The sequence below is a fragment of the Trichomonas vaginalis genome, chromosome II (assembly GCF_026262505.1).
Source record: "Trichomonas vaginalis G3 chromosome II, whole genome shotgun sequence".
NCBI lineage: Eukaryota > Parabasalia > Trichomonadida > Trichomonadidae > Trichomonas > Trichomonas vaginalis.
Window position 1 is genome coordinate 10,469,287 of NC_067204.1, and position 25,876 is coordinate 10,495,162.

The window sequence follows — 25,876 nt, forward strand, 5'->3', positions numbered from 1 at the left end:
GAAAGAGCAATTGGAAAAATTTGAGGGAGAAAAATTGAATACTTGGAAAAAATTTTATGGAAAATTAATTGAAAAAAGAAATGAATTAAATATTCAATTATTAAAATTTTCGGCATATGAATCAAATGAATCTAGTTTTTAATCTTCCATCAAAACAAGAACATTTACAGACTATTAGTTCAGCAGAGCTAGTATCAGGAAATGTCCCGGCCATAACTCGTTCATTCATTTCTGATTCTAGTTCCACAATCTTCCGTAATCAAATTTTTAGACAGAACTACGGGCAAATCGCTTCTAATATAGGAATAGATACAGTTCTGTCTTTATTTGAAGAAACCAAAAATCAAAATACAAATACGCGAAACAATACTTTTCATAACCGACCAGTTTTTGTTACAAGTTTTATCTTTCATCCACCAGAAGATATATTAAACACAGAATTACCAAAATGCCTCGAACTAATTCATGAAGTTCAGAATCTATTTTTGAATTTCGATATTAACAGCAAAGAACAGACATTAAAACTTGTAGATTTCATCGAAAATCACATTTGTACTGGTTTAAGAGAACTTTCAATAAATATCTTTCTTAGACCGCAAAAAGTCAAAGATTACGTTCATTTATACACATTATTATCAAAAAATGTTAAGATTATTGCATGCCAATACCTTGTTTGCACTCCAATTTTTTCACATTATTTAATTCAAGAAAAAATTTGTTCTGAATTTGAAGCAAAACAATTCTTAATAACCAACAACGGTTTTTGTAACTACTTATTACAGATTTCAAATCTTGTTGATCGATATAATTCCATGAATTATGAAAAAAATAAGATCGAGATCATTGAAGCATTCATTGATGATAATTTAGATAAATTCATTGAAATTACATCAAAAACAAATCTCTCAGAAAGCAAAGAATTACCATTTTTAACTGAATTGTCAGCATTATATGGTGCAGTTAACTGTTTCAAGTATTTGTTAGTTCATGAACCCAATTTGAGTGATATTTGCAATTTTGCCATTATTGGTGGTAACAAGGAAATTATACGACTTCTTATACAAAAAGAATTCAATTTCAGAGAATCTTCAGTTGCTGCATTATATTTCCGTCGTGATGACTTATTTGACTGGATCCAATCAGAAACAAAAGCTGAAGATACACAAGAAAATAGAAATCATATTGAGTATGCAATTACTGATACTCTTTCGATTCAAGCAATTTATTCATTAACCAAGAAAAATCGACTCATCTATACAAATGATTGGTTATCAGTTTTTTCATTAGATGATTTAATTGAACCAGTCAAAGAACTGTCAAAGAGCTGCATGTTTTTGGGCTCATTATTTTTCAAAGTTACAAATAATGAGATCATTAATAATTTTCTTGATAATGCACAAACTTCTTACATCATAAAACTTCTTAGATATGCAATAAAGAATGGTTATTCATTACATATCCGTGCTATAGTTAGTCATCCGAAATTTGTACGTATTTACCAGACTAATCCAAAAATTTTTGATGAAATTAAGAAGGAAAATCCAGAAATTTTTGATGAAATCCAAAATCAATTACAAAATGATGATGATCTTGATAGAAATTATCATAATTTCATTAATGGAATCATAATTAATTATTCAATTGTCTTTGATTTAATGAAGTACTCAATGAAGATGAATGATCTGCAAACATTTATAAATCTTGATTTTATCAATAAAATCATTGGAATGGAAGTCACAAAAGAATTTTATGATAAAATCCTCCAATTGTACATCATCATGTTCAAACCAATTAACAGAGAAAGATTGAGGAAGAATTCCAATTCGAAACTGAATGAATTTCCAGAAGAAATGATTAAACTTCACAGCGATTTTCTTGATTTTCTCACAGATCCTGTCAACAAGAAACATATTGACATAAAAGAACTTTCTAAGATAAAATTCAATTTAGATTTCATCAGACATCTCGAATTTTCATCCGAAGAAATTCAATTTTTAATGAAATCTTCAATAAATATATCTGATTTGATATTCAACCCAGTTAATACAAGATTCTTTTCAATTGAAAAAATTATTAAATATGGTAATATGGATACAATAATCTATGCAATATTAAACAATCCACTGAGTCAAGAAGATATTAGATTTATAGAAAGTTACATCACTCAAAATGATATTGATAGAGATAAAACTATTGTCAGGAAATTTTTCAGAAGAGATGAAATCTGCAACAATTTTGATATACTAGGACATTATATGATGTTTTCATAAAAGACAAATCTTATGATGAAATTTCATTTAAAATTTTAGACACATTACTTTCAAGGGATTTGGAAATTAGTTATAAAATATTAATATTCTTAAAAATTCCAACAAGCAAAGAAGTATATGATTTTATTATATCACGAAGAGAAAAGATCAATAATTCTTGTTTGATCATTTATTCAACAAGAACATCAACACAAATTGTTGAGAAAGGAACTCCAATTGAGGATATTTACTTTGAAAAAATATTTCTCTCATCGGCAAAGATTAATTATGAGCTTTTATTCGACTACAAAGTCTCCAAACATGCAATTGCCTTGGGATTACTTAATTCCATCAAATCAAAGAACATTAATGGAATGAATTTCTTGATTTCGAAAGGTGCTCCTATTAATGTGATTATCGATTCTATTACTCCTCTTCAAATGGCAATTTCAAGTTGTTTCTTAAAAGGTGTCCAGATTTTGATTAGCTTAGGCGCATCTCTTGGATTCAATGGCTTGCAAACTGCTTTAAATGCATGTACTGGATGTAGTAACAGTGAAATCGTTACTTTAATAAAGAGCAAAGCTGATAATGATTATGAATCTCGTTACAAAAATTATTCTCCTCCAACTTTCAGTTCATCGAGTAATGAAGACTTGATAAGACGAATCAATAGTAAATATCGAAACCCACTTCCATCTAATATAAATTTAGACATGTTATCTGATATGATGAATAATTCTTATGATTATGATATAGCATTGAATATATTACTTTCAATAGCTAACATTGACCATAGTCCAATCGATATTCTAACTCCAGAACAAGCAGAATTTAGAGATAAATTACCAATACACATTCGAAATGAGTTATGGAACTTCGTTAAAAATAACATTAATAATAGTTATCCAGTATTTCGAACAGCATATTGTGCTATCACCGGCGCCAAATTAGATAATCCTTATTCTCGACATAGTCATCTATTGTTCATTGCAACAAGACTTGGTAATTTTAATGCTGTCAAGAACTTAATAGAATATGGTGCTTCAATCGAAGAAGTTGAAGGTTTCTCTTGTTTCTTCTCTCCATCTTTAGAAGCAATCAGCAAAGATCGATCAGACATCTTATCTCTATTCATTAAAGCCGGTTTGAGATTTGATCACATCTATTCGAATGACAACTTTACATTGATCAATGCATGCATTGAGTTCAATTCTATGAAATGTTTTGATCTTTTATTTGAAAAATCATCACTTCGCCATGTTGTTGTTGAAACACCAATGATGGCAGTACTTCAAACATTCGAACGAACAGGTAATGATTATTTCATCAACAAACTTATTGACAAGATCGATATTGAATACGAGCATATTGTTGATCCTTCTTTTGCTGAATACTTATTATTCAAAGAAGGCAAAATTCCAAAATTCCACTATACATCTTATCAAAGACCGAAATTAACAAGGAAAACCAACAATATCAATATTCTTGTTGATAAACTTAACCAATCTGGAATAGCTCAACCAATACTCGCATACAAAGTCCTTGAAGTAAATTTCCATGCTAATATTAATGAAGTTAACAGACTGAGAATACCTGTAATTTTGCATTGAAATTTGAAAAGTCTAGTTAATAAAAACATTTTTAGAATGATACTTATTTAGTCTTTGAGCAATTGAGAAAAAAATCAATAATGAATTCATAAGTATGTCGGGAATTTTCAATGCTCGATTTTAAGGTTCCCTTAAAATCGAGCTAATTATTGAAATCTCAGACATACTTTAACATTTGTTCGGACTGTTTCAGAGGTTTGAGATTCTCTCAAACCTCTGAAAAGTCCGGATAAATTTACTAAATATTTCGAAAAATTGAAAATATAAAAATAACCTTAAAATATATTCAATTAAGAGTATCTTCAGAACTAAATAGCATTACCATATAATGGAGGTCATTATTCAAATAATTATGAATCATTTGATTCAACAGAATCTAATATTGACTCTATTGTTATTCATTCACAAACAAAGTATATTTTTGGAAGTAACCAAAGTAATTATGCATTCAAAAACTGTAATTCTACAATCAAATCAGTCATATTTGAAACAGGATCACAATTGTATGAGATCCAAAGTTATTCATTTTATTATTGCAGTTCTCTTGAATCCATTGATCTTCGTTCTTGTACACAATTAATGAATATACTCGATCATGCATTTGAATATTGTCAATCACTCTCTTCTATATTACTTCCAAGTTCAACCAAAACATTAGGTGATTTTTGTTTTTCCAATACTGATATTTCTTCATTTACATTTCCTTCTTCAATCACTATCATCCCTCAATATTGTTTTTATGCTTGTTCAAAACTAGCAAATCTTGAAATTCCAATTGACAGCAACATTGAAACCATTAAATGGCGCTGTATTGCAGGTACTCGAATAACAGATTTTAAAATTCCATCAAAAGTGTATTCTATAGAAGGAGCAGCATTTGAAAATTCATTTCTTCAATCAATCTCTGTTGATAGACAAAATACAAATTTTTACGAAGAATATTCACTATTGATTAATAGCAAATTAAAATCAGCTATCTTTTATCCTCCAAAGAAATCAGGTCCAGTTACTATTCCAGAAGGCATTGTTGAAATAGGATATGCTTCACTTTCTGGCTGCTTAATAACAGGTATTACTTTACCAAAATCTCTGAAAATAATTTCTGAATTTGGATTACAAGCATTGCAAATTAAGGAATTAGATATTCCAGATTCAGTAACATCAATTGGAGCGTATGCATTGCGAGGCTGTACGCTATTAAAAAGAGTCAAATTACCATCATCAATTGTTACACTCAATAAAGGTATATTCACAAATACTGGATTAATATCGATTGAATTACCAGATTCACTAAAAACAATAAATAGTGAATGCTTTGTTAGATGTCCAAATTTGAAAGTAGTCGTATTACCAGAGAATTTGACAGCATTGAATGGAAAAGTATTTGATACAACAACTAGATTAGAGTTCAATGAAAATTCAAAAATTTACGTTAATGAATATTATGTTATCATGACAAAAGACAATCAAACAGTTTCACAATACATCGGCGGTAACGAAGCTAAAGATATTTCAATTTTATCAGATGTCACCGAAATCAAATCATCAGCGTTTGAAGGCAAAAGTTTACTTACTAAAGTCATCTTTGAAACAAATTCAAAATTACAAACTATCCAAAACGATGCATTTTCAGGTTGTGAGAATATGAAATTCATTGAATTATCAACAAAACTCACGAAGATCGGGGACCGAGCATTTTTTAACTGTAAGAATCTTGAGAGTATTAGTCTCAGTTCATGCACAAGCCTTGGCATCCATGCATTTGAGAATTGTATCAAACTCACAAGTGTTTCTCTTGAAGACAGTTCATTAACAACTATTGGTGATAGTGTCTTTTCAGGGTGTACTTCACTGACAAATATCAGATTGCCTCAATCTTTGACATCTGTTGGCACATCATCATTTTCAGGATGCACATCTCTTACATTAGTTATATATCACAATATGATTTCATCACTTGGAAGCAGTTGTTTCAGACAATGCAATCAAGTTCGTGTTGATCTTAGCAGTTGTACAACTCTCACATCAATCAGTGAGTTTTGTTTCAGTGACAACACTAACTTAGTTGAAATCAAACTTCCGAACAGCATCAAAATCATTAACTCATACAGTTTGAGCAATACAGGAATCACAGAATTTACATGTCCTATATCTCTCGAAACGATTTATCCAGAATCATTCTTTTCATGTACATCTCTCTCTACAATCATCATTCCATCAAATTGCAAACTTTCATCTATTGGTGTTGGTTCATTTCGAAACTGCTTCAGTATTCGAAACATCACATGTAACAACAACAATTACAAAGTTGTCACAGGTGCATTGTTTGATATCTCTATGACATCTCTTATCTTGTTCCCTCCTGCATCTCCCGTCAAGTTCTTTTCACTTCCCGGCAGCACTATGAACATCGGTGAAGGTGCATTCATGAGCTGCATCAATCTTATCACCATCACAATTCCTAATGACAGTGTTCAACAGATATCACAGAACGCTTTTGAAGGATGTCGGAATCTGAAACTTATCACCATTCCATCATGCGTTCTTTCAGTTGGACGAGATGCATTCAAAGACTGCGAACATCTTTCATGTGGTTGTGAGATTGAGAACCGAAACAAACAATTCATCACAGAACTTATCACCAGTAGCAAACTTCCACGACGCTGCACTTATGACTGTTTTTCTTTATGCTCTATCAAAATTGTGAACAATATTCAATCCAATTTCCTCATTCATCCATTTATTATTATGATTTTATAAAAATAAAAAATTCTCATCATATTTAAATTAATTATGAGCAGAAACCATTTTTTAATTCCATGTCATAATGAATTTCAATTCGAATCCAGAGGTCAACCCATTTGATACTACAATAATCAGCGTTATATCCTATTGGACCTGGTATATATTCTCCATTCCATATATCATATGCACCAATTGCAAATCTCCAATTATGTTTCCCTGAATTCGAAGTTCCATCGATATATGCATTAGGATCTTGAGAAAGTGAAAGTCCCGAAAAATAATAAGATTTATTTCCTGAAATATGTTTATAAACAATACCTGTACCGTTGGAATTAGGATTTAAAGATTGGTTAAATCTTGTGTAAGATGGCATCTGAGGGTATTCAATAAGAAATTCATAAACATTATTAAACAAGAAATCTTCATCAATTAATCCAAGTATACTAAACATATGTTTAGATACAGAATACTTAGCGGTTTTACTATTAAATAAATCATCTTTTGAACGAAATAAATCATGATGAAAAATTCGAAGCCACAAAACATTTTCAAAATCTTTTGTTATATATCCATTAATTTCTTTGTATTCACTTGTGTTGATTAATGGATAATCCGAATAAACTACCTGCTTCAATAATTATTTCCTATTTTACAATTTATTTTGGCACTTTTAGTATTAACCTTAAACTATAAAATGATTGAAATTGAGAACATTCCAATACCTTATTACAGTGAATTCATAAATTATTGATAATAATATTACTTTACATACGAAGATCAAAACTTATAAACTCGTATTTAGATATCTGTCTTTCAAAAACTGAGAGAATTAATAGTGCAAATTACACTCATCTGGCAACATGTGTGAAGCGTCATTAAAATTAACATTAAACATCTTAAATGAATGTCATGTTATACGAGCGTAAGTGTATTATTAATATGTTTTGAAAAATTGATTCACCTTTCTAATTAAAATTACTTTTCTAAATTGATAAAATATGATAATAATTGTTTTTTTATTAAAAAATAAACAATATATTTAAAAATAACAAAAAATACAAATAAATATCACTGCATATTATTTGAAATGATTTGTATATACTTTGCACAATCGGGGAAAATCTTCAAATTGTTCATGAAATCACTGAATTGTTTCTGTTGTCTCAAAAACAGAGAAACATTCTTATGAACAGTCAATGCAGTCAAAGCAACAGCAGCATTTCTGAAACATTCACGAACAGCAGAAGCAGCGGTGATGATAGACAAAGCAAGTTGTGGATATCCATTTGCACAACACACTTTTGCCATGTTTTCATACATCATTGCAGCAGCAATAATTGTGTTGCTATCTCTGATATTCAACAAAGTATTTGAGAAATTCGTGAAGAATCCTGCTTTGTCCAATCTATCAATCAATCCCTTTTCCAAGTACTTTGGAGACAAAATTATACAAAAACTGCCAATAATAAAATTGTCAGAATTTGATGCCAAAAACGCGAGTAAATTCGGGAATTTCTCCATGACTAACAAATGACTTCTTGCTGTCATGTTCTTCCACAAAACCAACAATAGTCTATATGTATCCAAAGCATCAGGAAGTCCTGTTTCGTACCAAGAATCATCTTTTACCATCAAAACAGCGGCATCTTGATTATAATCGGCCAAAAGAAGAGGTAAAATACTTGCATCTGTACTTAAATGCGCCATACACAAAACGCAATGAATCAATTCTTTCGTAATAGGCAATCTATTGTAGATTTTGATGAAAATAGAAGCGATTGCAGGACAAACATCAGCATTCATTGCATGTCTACACATTAAATCAATGTCTAATGGCATTGATGGTTCATAAAGTGTTGCAATGGCTGAATATGCTGCTGCCAAAACATTTGGATGCTTTGAATTCGTGAAATAATAGAAAATGGATTTGAAACAATCAATTCTTTGGTTAGAATAATCAGGAAATGATTCTAAAATGTTCATCAACGAAATAATATACATATCAGCTTCTTCAATGTCAAAGAACTTCTGACAAACTAATAAAAGAATGTCAAATAATTGAACAAAATTTTGAAATTCTGTCAAATTTTGGAGAAAATGTGACAAAATAATTATCATCGAACTTGGCTGATTTTCAAGGAAAAACCTGATGTATCTGATATGGTTTTGTGTGACTAAGTTCGGCCTGAAACAGAAGAACAAACCAAATAAATCTAATGACCTTTTAATGATCGATTCAGTTTGTGTTGGCAAATTTACAAAAAGTGACTTTTTCTCACAAAAATCGATGAAATCATTGTTTTTCATCATTGCTTCGCAATACGCGTATTGTACATGTGTTGTAACTATCTCATTCTGTGGCTTTGCGATGTATCCGGACGTATATTGGAAGAAAACTTCGAAATTCTCTGGTTCAAGTGAATTTGCAACCTGATGGAGATGAGTAAAGAACTGGGGATGTGGAGCGGCCATTAATAACCTTTGATCCGGTTTGGAATTGCTTGTTCCGGGGGAAACAGACCCTGCATTGTTGAGATTTCGGGAAATTGGTTCTGGATTCGGACGATACTTGTTGGATGGATCGAGAAAGTCTACGTAATCAATGGCTTCATCATCCAAGAACTCTGGTTCTTCGTCATCGTCGTCGTTTTGAGGAATATTCTTCATTTCTTCAATTTGACGGATAACTTCGTCAACATTGCAGTATTGCTTAGGATCTTTGGATTTGGCAGTCTCTTTGATCTTCTTTCCTTCTTTTATGACTTCTTCCGACTTAAAACCATCAAATCCGTATTTTCCTGTGGCGAACATCTTGCAAATCTTTGCGAAAGTAGGCCGTTTGGTAGGATCTTTATCCCAGCATTGACTGATAAGGTCGCGAAGCTTCTTCGGTGTCTTCTTCGAAAATCTTGGTCGATCTGTTCCTTCAGAGAGTACTCCATCCATCATCTGCTTGTTGTAACCATCGTAGGCATGCTTCTTTTCGGACATTTCCCATAGCATGATGGCGTAGGAGTAGACATCGACTTGTGTATCGTAATCTCTTTCGTTGTAAAGCTCAGGAGCCATGTAGATGATGGTACCTGATCTCCTTGTCATGAAATTCTCTGTATCAACGATTCTTGCTACGCCGAAATCGCAAACTAAAGGATGTTTGTTTTCATTTAAAAGAATATTGGCAGGTTTGACATCACGATGTACTATATTTTGCTGTTGTACGGCGCTTAATCCGTGCGCGATCATCATTGCAATAATTGTTAAACGAGTCGGTGATAGAGTGTCAAATTTCGAAAATCCAGGGAAAATGTAATCAACAAGGCATCCACCTTTTGCAAATGTAGTGATAATTGAGTAAGGACGTATAACAGTGAAACCTACAAGTTTGATGCAATATTTATCTTTTGAAACGGCGTTTGTGTAAATTTCTCTAATAAAAGTAAGAAGATTCTTTCTGCCTAGCTTTGTGACGAATAATTTTTTGACAGCAACTTCTTCTTTCGTTTTAGAATCAATAGCTCTCCAAACTTCTCCGAAACCACCTTTACCAATTTGTTTATCCATCTTAAAATCATTTAAATCGCGTACGTATTGTGGTAAGGCTTTCACCAAATCAATGAGTGTCTTTGGGAAATCCTTTTCTTGCATTTCGTTTCAAGTTAAAAAAAATTGAAGCAAAAGTGACAATGATCTGACTGAAAATGATTAAATTTTAATTAGCGATATGATACTGTCATTAAATGTAAAATGTCAATATTGAAAAATTGAGAGGAATTCAAATCCGAAGATTGGTGGATGAAATTGTTCTTTAGTATTTTGAATCTATGTTATAGAATCAATAAGATATTGAAATCTCAGGGTGTAAAATCAACAGAAATGGTTAATTTAAGAAATTCGTGTAAATTGAAAATAGGATCAAAATAAACGATTTCCGATTTAAAAACTAATTATACATGTTCTCTTAGAATCTAATAAATAATGAGATCTCTGCAAAACCTTAGCAATCATGAAATCAAAATTGGATACACTTTCAATCAAATATATCATCAAATTAAGTCTATATGTTGGCTAAGAAAAATATGATTAAATGTAAATTAAGATATATATATTATTTAAAACACAATTATTCCTCAACAATAGAATCTTGTTCTTCTTCCTCTTCTTTATTATCACTTGCAACAGAATCCTTTTCTTCTTGAACCGAATCATTTTCTTCCTCCTCTTCTTTATGATTTTGTTCTTCATTTTCATTTTCTTCCTGAACAGAATCGTTTTCTTTTTCCTCTTGAACTGATTCTTGTTCTTTCTCTTCTTGAACCGAGTCATCTTCTTTAGCAGATTCTTTCTCTTCTGGAGCTGATTCATTCTTAACTTCATCTTCAACTTCTTCTGTTTCTTTTTCAGGAGGAACTTCCTCTTTCTCTGATTCAACCTTTTCTTCAACTTCTTCTTTCTGAGGTTCATTTTGTTCTTCTTCTCTCTCTGAAGGAACAACATTTTCGGGTTCATTCTCTTCATCTCTGTCAGAAGGAATGTTGTTGTCAGATGAAGAAGCTTCGTTTTCATCATTGTTCATTAATGAATCAAAGAGTTCTTCATCGTCATCTTCTTCTTCGTTGTTTGCTTCATCAGCCTCATAATATTGATTGATGAACTCAATGAGATCTTCACAGCCTTCTTTATTCTGAGCAATTGTGATTACAACAGCTCTTGCTTTCTCTGACCTTACTCTCTTTGCAACCTGGAAAGCCTTGTATTGTTCATTTTCATTTAATGCAGATTGGAACAATCTCACTGATTCCAAGTCTCTTCTGAAGATCATTTCACGTTTCTGATCTCTCTTTGCGTTTGCAAGTCCTATTGAACTTTGTAGCCAACTCTGTGCGCCATTTTCTACGGTCAATGGCATCAGTTTGACTTCTGAAAGTCCTTGTAATGGATAAGCATGAGGAACTTTGTTTTCTTTCAAGAAACATCCGAAGAGTTTGTTGTCAGAAATACTGACACACCAGAAATCTGTGTAAATTTCTTTTTCAGCATGATCCAATTGATAAGAGCCATCATCATTTGTTGATTTCTTCTTATCAATGTCTAATCCTAAATCTGATTCATCTGATTCATCAGATTTGTTCTCGTTTTCCTCGACTTTTCCTTCTGAAATGACATTTCTTAAGTTTGACATCGCTTGCCAATGGAATCCGAAGTCGAAGACTAATTCGACCAATATCTTGTCATTTCCAAGCGCGTAAACATTGTCATTTTCATCGAAAGTAACCCATCTAAGAGGCTTTGCAACAGGAATAACACCACTTGCAAGTTTGATTCTATTCGGAATATCCAATAACCAATAATCCAAAGTATCACCAAATACAACAAATAATCTGTCTTTTCCTCCAACCATTGTCAACAATCTGTCAGGAAGAGAAAGAGAAGCGTATTCGAAACCACTTGATTTGAAGATATGGATACGTCCAAGTTCTGTGGCAACAGCAACCCATCTCTTGCCAATTGCAATGAGATCGATTGTTTCGCTATCAGTGAATTTATGGGAAAACTCACTTGGAATAGACTTTGGATTATTAGATCTGTATTGGAAGTATGTTCTACTTGCAGCGCAGAAACCTTCTTTGTTCAAAGTTGCCAAAAGAAAATGTCTGTCATTTGAAAAACTGACATTTCTATTTGAGAAAACATCAGCGAATTCGACATCGATTGCTTCTCTATCTTCATCAATTTCTCTTAAGAAAATAACGCCTGTTTCATTCCAGCACAAGAATCTTCTTGATCCATCGTAATCTTGTGATGATCCTGGCATGAAAGGTCCATTATAAACTTCTTCTTCATCTTCTTCTTCGTAATAAGATGAAGAAGATGAACTTGATTCAGAAGGTGTTACTGATGCTCCTTCTTCTTTGTTTTCTTTCGTTAAACTGTCATCAATTAAATCATCGAAATTATCTTCTTTTTGTTTTGTTTGTTTCTTTCTTTGGTTTTGTTTTTCGACGATTTTGTTGATATCTCTGAAATATTGAAGTTCTTTTTCTCTTGGTGTGAGTTTCTTTCCTGATTTGCTTGTTTCTGTATCAATGAATTCAATGTCATCATCAGAGAAACTCGATTCTTCTTCCTCGTCTTCATCAATGTTGAGATATTTCTTCTGCCAATCTTCAAATTGTTGTTTTCTTTTTGCAATTTCATCATTATAAATTTCTTTTCTCATTGTTGAAGCCAATTGCTCTTCATCTGATGAAACAAAATCAACTTCTTCTGCTTCATTCTCGTAGATGCCTTTTTCGTCTTCTTCCTCCTCTTCTTCTGCTTCACTTAATTTTGTAAAGTCAACAACTTCTTCACCATCGGAATCCTTTGTTAAATAAGCTGGTGGAACTCTCTTTTTAGGGGTGAACTCTTTTGTTGGGATCTTTAGTTTAGTTCCTTTGAGTTCTTTGCTTGGAGGAACTTTTGGTTTCAATGTTAAAACTGATTTATGTTCTTCAATTAATTCTACGTCACTTTCGAGTTCTTGATCTTCATTTTGTTGAGGTGCTGGTGCTGCTTCGGTCTTCTCTGGTTCAAATACTTTGACTAATGATATTCCACCCATGTCATCACTGATGCAAATATAATTATTGATCATTTCGAAAAATGAAATGGTTTCTTGAGCTTCGCACTTGATTGTTTCTCTAGCAGTGATGTAGTTAGCCACATTTGTATGTTCATATCTTGAAACAATTAAGTTTCCATCTGTATCCAAAGAAATAAGAGTACTTTGAGGGGACATTGATATGCCAATTACTGTTGATTCGTTACTTAAACTCTCTTCTGATAGTTCTTTTGATGTGGTTGAGTAAACAATTAACGAATTTGTCTTTAAATATACTAAAAGCTCAGTTGCACTCCATGTGATTAATGTATCGGATGTGTCAAACTCTTTTTGGTCAAATAAATTCAAGGATGGAACTTCATATATGTATAATTTATTTGAAGAATCGTAAACTGAAAGATAATTGTCGTTTTTACTGAATTTAACTGATAATATTTCGTTTCCGTTTGTAATTGTTCCGATTTTTTCTTTTGTTTCCATTTTATAGAAATCAATGTTATTATCTTGTGAAGTTGCTGCAAAATATTCATTATTATGTGATGTCTTTAGGTCTGTATATATTTGCGATTCAATTACTTGATTTGTTTCTAATGAAGGCCAGGCTAATGATTTAATTCCTTCAACGCCTTCTGCAGTAAAGAGTACGACGTTTTGTGAATTATCTTCTGCAATTGATTTAATAAGACTATCCGTGATTGTGGTCAAATCTTTTGCACCTTCATTAGATAATGATGGAAATTTCGATTCATAAAGCAAACCATCATCTCTTCCAACTGAAAGTATACTCTCTTTATCTGGTGCAATGATAATATTTTTGGCGGGACCAAAGTGGACTTGCGCTTTGGTCTCCATACCTGAAATTATACGTTTAAAAAAAATCCTTTCTGTTCAAAATCATGGATTGGAGTTACAATTACTCCTATTTTTTGTTAATTTGTTAATTTCTGATCATTGAAGAGTTATTTTAAGTACATATTCATTTAAAATATCAATAAAACATTTATTTTAAATACGAACTTTACAATGTCAAATATTTTAGTTTGTAAATTACTATATGGCAAATTCGGCTTTTTGAATGAACACATACAATCAATTCTATTGGTTACTCTCAAAATAGAAATTGGAAGAAAATATAGGTAATATTATTGAATGAATTGAAGTTATCTTGATTGTGATTATTTTTGATTATAATGCCGAACAGATTTTGAATTAAAATAAAAATCATGAGCGATGACTATGCAAAGCCATATTTAGATTTTATTAGAGCATTTGAAAAGCTTTTTCTTATAAAATCTAATGAGTCCGTTGAAGATATGTGCAATATTATCACAAACGTTTTGTTATTGAAGTATCAACTTACCAAAAAGCAGCTTGCGAAGATAATTATCAAAGCACTTCAATACAATTATGCTTCATGTGATAACTATGCCAAGATATTCAAGAATATCGGAATGGAAATTAATGATCTTTCAAAATTAAAATTCCCATCTGAGAGTTCAATTGAATTTACTGTTATGCATGATCGAATTGATAAATTCAAAGAATACATTTCTCAAAATGAAATCAAAAATGAAAAATTTTTAAAAATTCCTGTTTTGAACAACATAGAATTGAAGAGTGATAGTATCAGTTTTTCATATTATCATATGAGTGAGAAAGATAATCTCGCTTTATCATTAATTGAAACATGCGCATATTTTGGATCTGTAAACATTTTCTTTTTCTTAATTTCAAGCCAAAAGTATACAATATCAAAAAAAATGCCTTCGATACTCATTAATTGGTAGAAATACAGACATTATCAACGAATGTTTAAAGAAAAATCAAATGGATAAAGATTGTCTCCGAGTCATTGTATGTTCGCATAACAATGATATGCTTGAATTCGTTTTAGAAAGAAATTTTTTTACTTATAAAGATTTTGATAGAGATAACGTAAAATTAACAGCAATTTACGAAAGTATTATCAAATACCAAAACCTGAAAGCTGTATTTCTACTTTTCGAGAAGGCAAAAGACTTCATTCTTCCATGGTGTGCTGCATTTCTTCAAACTATAGATATTCTCAAAAACCAAAAAATAACTAATAAATTAGATTTCAAGGACAGAAACATTCTACATTATGCATGCATGTCACAAAATTCTGATATTGTCAAATTTTTATTTAAGGATGGGCACTCATTAGGGTGATGAAAAAAATCAAGTCTAGCAAAGTCAATACATTAAAAATAGTGAAGACTATTATATAGCATTATAGTGCACAAGCTCACATATTTAGTGATGCATTTCTCCAACTTATTTTATTTATAAGTTAACCTTGAAACATGAATTTTAGTATATCATGAGCATATTTTTTTCTAATTTTGCAATACTTATAATATCATACCAGGATTCATGTGGAAGTCTAATATTTGGTATATAATATTCTTACAATAAATGTATTAATTCAATTATATTCAAAATGATGGGTCGCAATTTTTACTGAAATTGCAAATTTAATTTCAACAATGAAATTATTGTTTAAAAAAAATAGCACAACAGCAAGATGGACAATCATATATAGAATTATAATGCCCCATATAATGCTTTGATTTGATGCGTATATAATGTTATTTTTCGAACATCTTTGTAAAAAATTGATTTTTGTAATTTTTGAAAAAATTCGATTTTATTTCGAGATTTCCTCTATAGGTGAAGTATATTGAACAATATTCCTATGGGAGAAAATAATTGTAAGTATGAGTACTTTCATTAATACTATGGGTGCCATGGTTATCGCTCAAACGATCAAGTTATATCTCGATTGCGTAAATTGAAATTTTGCTATTTTCTAAATTCACGGCAACAACATTCTTTTATCCTGATCATACATCACAATATTTGAATGTGCGACCATTTGTTCAAGAAACCGTCAAGTTATTCTTCATTTTTCATGCCGCGGCGAACAAAAGCAGTTGCAAAGCGTATAAAGAACTTAGTTCAAAGCGCGAAAAATAGGGTAGAGCCATATGTCGTCAACACTGTTGAATTTGTGCTATCTGTATTATTGAGCGGCGCTATATTTTGCCAATCAGAATTTCAATTCATGCTGAATAACATCAAAGTTCCGTCAGAAGCTACATTTCATCGAGTTCAAGAAAAGGTTGGTCGTGTTATCATAGAAGTTGCCAGAGAATCTGTTAATTATTGGAAATCTCGAATGAGAAAATGTTCGGGACTTTTGTTTGACGGTTCTTGGAGTCAGAGAAGAAATGCAATGTTTTGCTATGTACAATTTGTAGAAGAGAAACTCAAAAAAATTGTAGATTGGGAAGTGATATCTAAATCTTTTAAAAATTTCAAAGGTAATTTCAACGGAAAATCAAATGAAATGGAATTTGAAGGCTTAAAAAGAATGCTGAAGCGTTGGAATAATGAAAAACGTGTAAATTTTTTTGTGCATGATGGCGATGTCAAAATTGTTTCTACAATCAAAAATACGTTCAAAGGTATCAGAGAATACAGAGATCCTGGACATTTTCTTAACAATATACAGAAAAAGCTCAAACTGCCAGAATTCAGAATCTTATCTAGCATTTCAAAGAATTTATTGCGTTGGCTTAGGCAACTTCTCAATGACACACATATGTCAATTAAAACAAAGAAGTTTTTATGGTTGAATTCCGCTAAACATTATGCCGGAAATCATAAATTTTGTCCAGATCCTGAAAAATGCAAGATGATTAAACCATGGAAATATGCAAAAAATAAAACTGCTATAAAAACACTTAAAAAATTCCTCGAAGATACCGTAAAAATCTTTGATATGGTAAAAAAGATTCATTCAACTCAAGTAGTTGAATCGATAAACCATATCAAAGCAATGCTTGCTAATAAAAATATTAATTGGCATGCTTCTTGGCCAATTAGGATGGCAGTCACAATATTGCATTTCAATGAAAGTATGTTTGAAACGATTGTAGCAATAAGATACAGGTTAAATTTACCAACAATGCCAGAAATGATGAACAGATATTTCAGAATGTATGATACAACAAAAGATTTAATCAAAGCATTCAAAAATTCAAAGCAAGTTCAAAAAAAGTTTGCGGCATTAAGAGCTATAAAGAGAGGTCTTCAAGCTACCGATGATCGTATTACTCTTAAATCACATAAATAATTATTAAATTTATTTCACCCTCAAAACATCATAATCTTGCACCTTCTTTGAATAAACACTTTCACCTTCTATTTTTAATTAATGTTTTTTAATTGTCCAAAATTTTTAGATTATATAAGATATAATTTTTTATAAAAGTATTATTTTCTAAAAGATAAGTATATATTCTTAATCACAAAACCTAGCATTTTATCATATCTATATATCAGCTTCCTAAATATAATACTCATATAGTTAGTATGATTTTAATGTTTTTGAACATGAAACGAAAATATGATTACAATCATATAACATAATGGAGTTATTGATATAACTTATATGCATGATACATTAAGAAGTCTTCCAACAATATAGATATAGTTGTAGATTCCTATGATTCCTTTTATATTGTGAGATAATAACATTTTTATGCTATCAGGAGCCTATGAGTGCCCATCCTTAACTCAGCTAGAAAAATTGATGTCTTTTGCAATGATGCGAATGGGATGACTGCACTCCATTATGCAGCAATGAATAATAACATAGATGCAGTTAAAATCCTTGTTTCACATGGTGTTGAAATTAATGATAACTTTACTCATCAAATTCTCTTTGATTTAATATCAATCATTATTTTATGAAAGTCCATTTATTCTCGCTATTAGAGAAAATTCAACTGATGTTTTCAGATTTTTTGTTGAAAATGGTGCTAATGTTAATATTAAACTTACTCTATTTCATTTAATATCAATTAATATTATATGGTATTTCCTTTGATTTTATATCAATCTTTATTTAATGAGATTCCCTTTGATTTAATGTTAATCACTATAATATCGAATTCTCATTGATTCAATATCATTCATTATAATATAGAATTCTCTTTGATTTAATATCAATCATTATAATATCGAATTGTTTTTTATTTAATTTCAATCATTCTAATATTTAATTCTCCTTGATTTAATATCAATCATTATAATATAGAATTCTCCGTGATTCAATATCACTTTATTATATATGATATTCTTTTTGATTTAATATCAATTATTGTTACATAGGATTCTCTTTGATTTAATATCATTATTTAATGAAATACATTTTCGGTTAATATATGTCCACTTACAATCGCTATTAAAGAAAAGTCAATTGATATCGTCAAATTCTTAGTTGAACATGGTGCTGATGTTAATGCTAAACTTACTCTATTTCATATAATATCAATCAATATTATATGGCATTCTCTTTGATTTAATATCAATCATTACAATATCATATTCTCTTCTATAATAATATCAATCATTATTTTGTAGCAATCTCTTTGTTTTAATATCAGTCATTATAATATGGTATTCTCATTGATTTAATATCAATCGTTATTTTGTAGAATTATCTTTGATTTAATATTAATCTTCAATAAATACAAATCTCTTTGATTTAATATCAATCATTATTTTGTAGAATTATCTTTGATTTAATATTAATCTTCAATAAATACAGATCTCTTTGATTTAATATCAATCTTCAATAAATGCAAATCTCTTTGATTTAATATCAATCATTATTTAATGAAATGTATTTTCAGTTAATAAATGCCCTCTTACAATCGCTATTAATGAAAATGCAATTGATATCATCAAATTCTTAGTAGATCATGGTGCTCAGAAAGAATGAATAGTAAAGTTATTTGGGTGAGATGGTATTTGGGCGTCACTTTGCGTTATAGTTTAAATTATTCAATGTTAAATGTAAACTATTTTATTTGAATGGAAAACAATTATTTTTGAGAAGTATACGGTGTATTGCAATACAAGCTGCTTTTATGTTATTTAAACATAGATGACTTAGCTGATAAGACGCGAAACCTATTCAAATTTCTTTTGTGAATTATGTAAAACCCTCAGATGGAAATTTTCGAAACATATTGACCTTTACTGTCAATTATATTTTAAGTGTCCACGTACGCCCCAATGACATGACCTTCAATTCAGTTGTCAAAAAATTGAATTAATGTTAGATGGGCGTAAGTGGAGCCTTAAAAAGTTAATCAATTTCATAGTATCATATTAAAACATTTATGCTAAATAACAGTTTAACAACAAGTATAAGTATGCCAGTCTATATGCTATTGTAATCTCTTTTATCAATCAAAAATATAATTTTTTTTAAGCATTATTATGTGAATTTGAAATAGATTATTAAATTCTAATAGAACAAATTAGTAATATATAGATTTCTTCTCTTCATCTTCGAGTTCTTTTCTTTTAATGTATTCATTTTCGTCTTCGCTGTCCATATATTCATCAGAAGTGCTTGATTCATACATAACTCTTGGATCTCTGAGGAATTTTTCACCAATCTTAATCCAATCGTTCTCATCTTCTTCAACTTCTTCGCCTTCTTCATTCATCTCTATAATCATATCCTTAAGAGCTTGAACTCTTTCGCATAGTTCATTATCTTCAGATTCATCAAGTATTTCATCGAAATTTTCAGGACCATCACTTTCCATGAAGTTTTTAATAGCAAAAATCTTTGCATTATTCGTAATAGGAGCTGTAAGTATTATCTCTATTATTTCAAAAAGAATTTTAAATTCAGATTCATTATCTATTGAAAGAAGACTAGTAATTGATGATAATATGCTAGTTTTGTATACAAATGACCTTGTATTCAACAAAAGATAAATAAAATCTACATCTGCTTGTTTCAATGATTCAAGAATGATTTGGCAACAAGGAATCTTCTGTAAAAATGTTCCATCACCTAATATATCAGCAATTACACTTAGCATTCCTTCAAAACATAATATTTGAACTGAAGTTTCGTTTCTTCTAATAAATTCTATGATTAACTCTGTCGTTTGATTCAAAATACTTTTGGAATCTGATTTTAATAGATTAACTAATAATCTTGGTGGATCTATATTTGATTCATCACTTTTTAACAAGTATTTATATAAAGTCAAAGTTTGATTGATAAAATCTTTAGGAGGATCTTGAATTGCATCCAAAATAGAATCAAATGATTGACATTGAAATGCAATATCTGGATTTTGTTTGAGAATTTCAATAACAACTTCAATTAACGAATATTTTGATTTTCCTTCGACTTGATCAAGTCCTTCTGATACAAATTGGACAATTCCAAATAGTGTTTCTTCATCAAATGGATAAAATAAAAAAGATGATAAGAGATTTATTGATAAACTTTGTGATTCATCTTCAGAATTAATAATTGCTGAATTTACTGTATCTATATCAAATGTTTCGCACGAAAAATCACGTGTAACTTGAGAAAAAGAATTGAAAAATCTGAGAAAGTTAACAATGCAGCGTTTTTCGTAGATATCGTTAGGATCAACATATAATCTAAGTAATTTTTGGAATAAAGCTTCATTTAACATTGGTTCTATTGAAGATTCAAATTGATCTTCTTTTGAACACTTAATAACATTCTGAAGAATAAGCAATGAATATGAAAAGAAGTTGTCATCACATCTTATTGCTATTTGAACGAAAGTTTCAGTGAATGTTGGAACATTAAAATTTGAAATTGATAATATATTGTTTTGGTTTGAAAATATGTATAGATTCTTTAAGTTATCAAGCATTTCATCAATCATATTTTGATTAAAGAACTCGACAAGTTGAAAATAATCCTGAATTGGATCTAAATCTGTTTTTGGAATATAATCATCATTGTTTTCTACTTTAATGTCTTCATTGACTAAAGTAAATGTAGTATTTTCGCTTGGTGTTGCGGATTCTTTAAATTCATCCATGCAAAGATTTTATTAAAGGGTCTCTCCCTAAATCTGAATTCTCATTTTTGATATCAGAACTAATATATTCCAATTATCAAGAGAGAAATTGATGGTGAATTGATTGCAAAAAGTGTCAAATTTCATATCACTTCAAAATTTCATGTCTAAAATAGTACTGATTGACGTTGATTCCACGCTTAATAATTTTCAAGAATATTTCGTTAAACTGTTCCTTGAAAAGAACCCCGAATTTAAAGATAAAGTTCCTGAAGAACCAGTTCATTTCGATTTTATGAAATTGGATAAACAAAAGGGATTAGAAATACTACAAGCTCCTGGATTCACAGAAGGAATGACTCCATTACCAGGAGCCGTTGAAGCCATAAACACACTTGATTCAAAAGGATATAATATTTTCTTTTGTACTGCCCTTGTTACAGATGATTCACCCGCAATGAGAGATAGAGTTCATTGGATTGGAAAATGGTTCGGTCAAAAGTGGATGGATAAAATTATTTTTGCAAAAGACAAAACAATGGTACGCGGCGATTTTTTAATTGACGATTCACCATTTAAAACAAAAGGATGCACAGTTCCGTTATGGAAACTAATTATTTTCGATGTGAAATACAACAGAGAAGATGAATCTTACGGAAGGATTTACAACTGGACAGATATCGATAAATTGTTACAAATCTTAGAACGCGAATGAATTGATATGATTTTATCAAAATTTGGTTCATGAAAATATTATGTTTAGTATTTTAACAAGTAATAATAGTAAATATAAGTAGTATATATTTGATAAATCTATTTTAATGTATTTATGCATGAAACACATAATTTCAATAAAAAATTTTGAACAAATCTAAATAATAGTGCATTGAGATCATTTGAATAAGACATTCTTGCATGAGTTAAGCATCAGAAAACAATATCTTGAATTGTTAAATGAGATCTTTCATCACATATCTCCATAGTCTTATATATTCTGTTTTTGAAAAATCAAAATAAATTAAATTCCATAATTAATCAGAATCATTTAGTAATTATAAGATTATTCGTGAGTAAACAAAATTTGGTTTTACATGCAAGCCGCAACCAAAATTTGATATTATGCTATTGTTGTAAACAGAAATTCATCAAAAGTGACACCTCAGAAAAGCTAAAATATTGAATTTTTGGAACTTTTGATAGAGCACGTTTTTAAATATTAATTAAAATAAATGTATATTTTGTAAAGATTCTTTTTAATAAAAAAATAAAATTTTGAAGAAGAACACAAAATCTTCTGAAAAATAATATCACATAAACTCATATTATTTTCTAATATATAACTATTTTATATAAAAATCAAATTCAATGATCTTAAAAGCGAAGGATAAACCTCAAAATTTACGAATATAATGAGTGGGAATATAATGCTTATCTATCATAAAACCATATGAAATATCAATTTTTGCTTTACGCCTAATTTTTGACGACAATTAGCAAAAAATGTTAAATGTTAACACTCAGTCCATTTGAATATGAAAAATAAAATTGACTTTGATTAGATGTTTTTATTTATCATGCAATTCTTCTTGCGACCAAAGATTTGAATAAAATTTCAAAAAATAAGATAGCTTAAAAAATAATATACGGTAGTGTTTACTAATAGATGAATAGTATATAAATTCTATTAAAATGGATTTGATCCAAAAAAATATAAAACCAAAAATAATTGTTATAATTTAAATGAAGAAGTAATTTAAAACGATTTTATTTATGATCAAATTTTATATATTTTTTTGGATCAAATCCATTTTAATAGAATTTATATACTATTCATCTATTAGTAAACACTACCGTATATTATTTTTTAAGCTATCTTATTTTTTGAAATTTTATTCAAATCTTTGGTCGCAAGAAGAATTGCATGATAAATAAAAACATCTAATCAAAGTCAATTTTATTTTTCATATTCAAATGGACTGAGTGTTAACATTTAACATTTTTTGCTAATTGTCGTCAAAAATTAGGCGTAAAGCAAAAATTGATATTTCATATGGTTTTATGATAGATAAGCATTATATTCCCACTCATTATATTCGTAAATTTTGAGGTTTATCCTTCGCTTTTAAGATCATTGAATTTGATTTTTATATAAAATAGTTATATATTAGAAAATAATATGAGTTTATGTGATATTATTTTTCAGAAGATTTCATTCTATATGCCTATGAAAAGTACTCTCAAAACTAACTTTTTCCTAATTATAATTAAATCTAGAATATTGTATTATGCTTAGTATTATTTCATTTTTCTCATTCAATTTAGAATTTACAAATGTCAAAAAATTGAGAGCTGTCACTTTTGATGAATTTCTGTTTATTACACTATTGATTCCTACATATGTGATATCATTAATCATGCGTTTAGAAGAAATAAAATTATGAAATGTTGTTCGTTTATCAATTCAGCATATGCTTTCCTTTTCATCCATATGCCAAGAATTGGAGGCAGATCTTGAGCAACAAAAAACTAAACTAGATATATTTTCAAAGAATAACTTCATTTGGCTTGATAAGATTCGACAAAAAGTTGATCCACAATCTCAAAAGCCAGAACCAAAAGAAGAACCAAAAATAAAGGGTGTATTGAAGAGAAAATCATCATTTAATAACAATGTTGTTAAAGAACAAGAAAATAATGATAATGAAAAATTATATTCCAGTTCTAAATTACAAACTGAAGAATTTGTAAAAATCGAAACCGGCGATACAGTTGACATTGAAGAATCACATCCATCTAAACTATCTTTAATCTCTTTGAATAAGAATGAAAATGAATTAATACAGAAAACTCCACCACCTCGTTCAAGTTTACGAACAAATGTTCCTCCACGACCTCATGATTTCAATTCAGATTCTCCTATTGGTTCTCCACTCATTCAAGAATCAAATAGACACGTTTCTTTTGGAGTTGCAAGGGATAATATGGATCAAATCCAGCAGCCAGCTGATAGTCCCATCATTCTTAAATCTGATATGCATGTTGATGTTTTATCTTCAGATAGCGATGCCCAAGCTTCACCATTAACTCTTGCACGTACAAACGAGAACACAACATCAAATGTTACTCCACAACGCTCTTCATTAGTTCGTCAAGTTATTCATTCTTCCTATGATCAAATGATATTAAATGATAAATCACATGAAATAATGGGTAATCACTCGGATATTGAATCTGTTTCATCTGATTTATCTGCTGGATCTTATTTCCCATCAGATTCCGGTCCAATGCCTTCTCCACTTAAAGAAGAACAAAAAACAGAACAAAATCAGAAGAGGGTTTATGCAGACTCTAAAGATATTAGACTTAGCCTTGATCCAACGCAAATTTTGCTCTCAACAGAAGAATTTACAACAACGAATGCTGGAACATTCAGCGTTGCAAGTAGTGCAATCGAGTTAACGGTTCAGGCAAAACTTATGCGTGAAAAATGGGCTAAAATGGTTGCAGAAAAGAACCAAGTTCAAGCTGCACCTGTAGAACAAGAGAAAGATGATGATGCAGAAAGTAAAGATGATCATACTGTTTACCAGATATCTGATCATGAATCAGATGCAGATGATGACGATGATAAAGAACTTGAGATGTTTGATTCGGATCCCGACGAAGTTCATGGAAAGAAAGTGCCTAACTGGGCCCATGGAGAGGGACTCAAGAAATGCTTAATTAAGCAGTCGAAAATTGACCCCGATACAATTTTCCCTAACTTCAGTAATACATGCCAACTTGAGGTTGTTTTTGGAAAGGTCAATACTAAGTGGCAGATGCGCGCTGATAGCGCAAAATGGGACCAAGATGGTCTTACAGCTGAAGAAATTAAAAGTTTCAAGAAAATTGCCGGCTATGCATAACGCCATGATAAAAATTCTCAGCCCCCTTAACTTTTTATAACTCTCCTAATCGACACGTTATGCAAACAGAGCATTTAATATACAATTATTAATGAATAATAAGGGTTTCGTTTTGCTAAAATTGTCACTTTTATAGCATATTTGTTTTTGGATGTTTTGCGAAACCAAAAAAAAAACTATGATATACAATGTGTGTGTAAAGAAAATACTTTATTTACTAGTTAAAAAATCATTTGGTATTGATCAAGTTTTTTTTTCTGGATAAGATATTATATGGATAATTGGATAGAAAATACAATTATATAATCTTGTACCTGGTTTAATTAAGCTAATTGTCATCAGAAACTTGTAATTTTTATGAATTTCAGATTTTCTTTTCATTACTGCTTTTCTTAATAGGTCAAGTTCTTATTTACGTTATAAAGTATGATATTTACAAATATCAAGTTATCATGTTTTTTGAGAAATTATGAGAAACAAACAAAAATGAAAAAGATAGGAATAGCAATGAATAGTGATGTGGGTATAGAAAATGTAAGAGATATGAATGCAAAGCAATCAGTATTTAGGATATTGACCATAGATTTCGAAAAAAAAAATGCTGCATATTGAGCGAAAACTATGATTATATTATAAGGCTGTCATTTAAAGCATAATGAAACTATTCCCTTTTCATTTTAATCGAATAAGATAGTAAAGATTTTTGAATTAGCTAGAAACTGATGAGATGTTTTCACAAATCAGATTTTTAATCTCTATAATGCATAATTCACTCAATATCTCAATTTTGATATTGCGAGATATTTTTGCTATCGGTTTCGCAATTTTGACACAATAGCAAGAGGGTTCTATAAGCATT

At 30.0% G+C, this 25,876-nt stretch overlaps 10 protein-coding genes across 10 annotated transcripts, besides 3 other annotated features; 7 read left to right on the forward strand and 3 right to left on the reverse strand.

Moving 5' to 3' along the window:
- Positions 1 to 116: 116 nt before the first annotated feature.
- On the forward strand, positions 117 to 2,270 carry TVAGG3_0520620 (ankycorbin family; the record flags this gene model as incomplete). The annotated part of the gene is made up of 1 exon (XM_001307705.1): positions 117 to 2,270. The coding sequence occupies one exon, from the start codon at positions 117 to 119 to the stop codon at positions 2,268 to 2,270; it is 2,154 nt and encodes a 717-aa protein (XP_001307706.1).
- A 353-nt stretch (positions 2,271 to 2,623) lies between these two features.
- Positions 2,624 to 3,862, forward strand: TVAGG3_0520630 (ankyrin repeat and EF-Hand domain-containing protein 1 family; the record flags this gene model as incomplete). The annotated part of the gene is made up of 1 exon (XM_001307706.1): positions 2,624 to 3,862. The coding sequence occupies one exon, from the start codon at positions 2,624 to 2,626 to the stop codon at positions 3,860 to 3,862; it is 1,239 nt and encodes a 412-aa protein (XP_001307707.1).
- A 281-nt stretch (positions 3,863 to 4,143) lies between these two features.
- Positions 4,144 to 7,521, forward strand: TVAGG3_0520640 (surface antigen family; the record flags this gene model as incomplete). The annotated part of the gene is made up of 1 exon (XM_001307707.1): positions 4,442 to 6,622. The coding sequence occupies one exon, from the start codon at positions 4,442 to 4,444 to the stop codon at positions 6,620 to 6,622; it is 2,181 nt and encodes a 726-aa protein (XP_001307708.1).
- A 154-nt stretch (positions 7,522 to 7,675) lies between these two features.
- Positions 7,676 to 10,257, reverse strand: TVAGG3_0520650 (protein kinase protein; the record flags this gene model as incomplete). Its single annotated transcript, XM_001307708.1, has 1 exon — positions 7,676 to 10,252. The coding sequence occupies one exon, from the start codon at positions 10,250 to 10,252 to the stop codon at positions 7,676 to 7,678; it is 2,577 nt and encodes an 858-aa protein (XP_001307709.1).
- Positions 10,258 to 10,602: 345 nt separating this feature from the next.
- On the reverse strand, positions 10,603 to 14,087 carry TVAGG3_0520660 (heterochromatin maintenance; the record flags this gene model as incomplete). Its single annotated transcript, XM_001307709.1, has 1 exon — positions 10,728 to 14,060. One exon carries the CDS (start codon positions 14,058 to 14,060, stop codon positions 10,728 to 10,730), a length of 3,333 nt encoding a protein of 1,110 aa, XP_001307710.1.
- A 344-nt stretch (positions 14,088 to 14,431) lies between these two features.
- TVAGG3_0520670 (proteasome regulatory particle assembly) lies at positions 14,432 to 15,146 on the forward strand (the record flags this gene model as incomplete). The annotated part of the gene is made up of 1 exon (XM_001307710.1): positions 14,432 to 14,995. The coding sequence occupies one exon, from the start codon at positions 14,432 to 14,434 to the stop codon at positions 14,993 to 14,995; it is 564 nt and encodes a 187-aa protein (XP_001307711.1).
- Positions 15,147 to 15,376: 230 nt separating this feature from the next.
- Positions 15,377 to 17,805: a mobile genetic element.
- TVAGG3_0520690 (zebrafish ch211-108c17.2-related family) lies at positions 16,141 to 17,367 on the forward strand (the record flags this gene model as incomplete). The annotated part of the gene is made up of 1 exon (XM_001307712.2): positions 16,141 to 17,367. One exon carries the CDS (start codon positions 16,141 to 16,143, stop codon positions 17,365 to 17,367), a length of 1,227 nt encoding a protein of 408 aa, XP_001307713.2.
- Positions 17,806 to 19,564: 1,759 nt separating the features above from the next.
- TVAGG3_0520700 (armadillo (ARM) repeat-containing protein family) lies at positions 19,565 to 21,237 on the reverse strand (the record flags this gene model as incomplete). Its single annotated transcript, XM_001307713.2, has 1 exon — positions 19,565 to 21,130. One exon carries the CDS (start codon positions 21,128 to 21,130, stop codon positions 19,565 to 19,567), a length of 1,566 nt encoding a protein of 521 aa, XP_001307714.1.
- A 26-nt stretch (positions 21,238 to 21,263) lies between these two features.
- Positions 21,264 to 21,884, forward strand: TVAGG3_0520710 (haloacid dehalogenase, nucleotidase-like family protein family; the record flags this gene model as incomplete). The annotated part of the gene is made up of 1 exon (XM_001307714.1): positions 21,273 to 21,824. One exon carries the CDS (start codon positions 21,273 to 21,275, stop codon positions 21,822 to 21,824), a length of 552 nt encoding a protein of 183 aa, XP_001307715.1.
- Positions 21,885 to 22,235: 351 nt separating this feature from the next.
- Positions 22,236 to 22,273: a mobile genetic element.
- Positions 22,274 to 23,451: 1,178 nt separating this feature from the next.
- Positions 23,452 to 23,488: a mobile genetic element.
- Positions 23,489 to 23,557: 69 nt separating this feature from the next.
- Positions 23,558 to 25,224, forward strand: TVAGG3_0520740 (inner centromere protein, ARK binding region-containing protein; the record flags this gene model as incomplete). The annotated part of the gene is made up of 1 exon (XM_001307715.1): positions 23,578 to 25,017. One exon carries the CDS (start codon positions 23,578 to 23,580, stop codon positions 25,015 to 25,017), a length of 1,440 nt encoding a protein of 479 aa, XP_001307716.1.
- Positions 25,225 to 25,876: the final 652 nt, after the last annotated feature.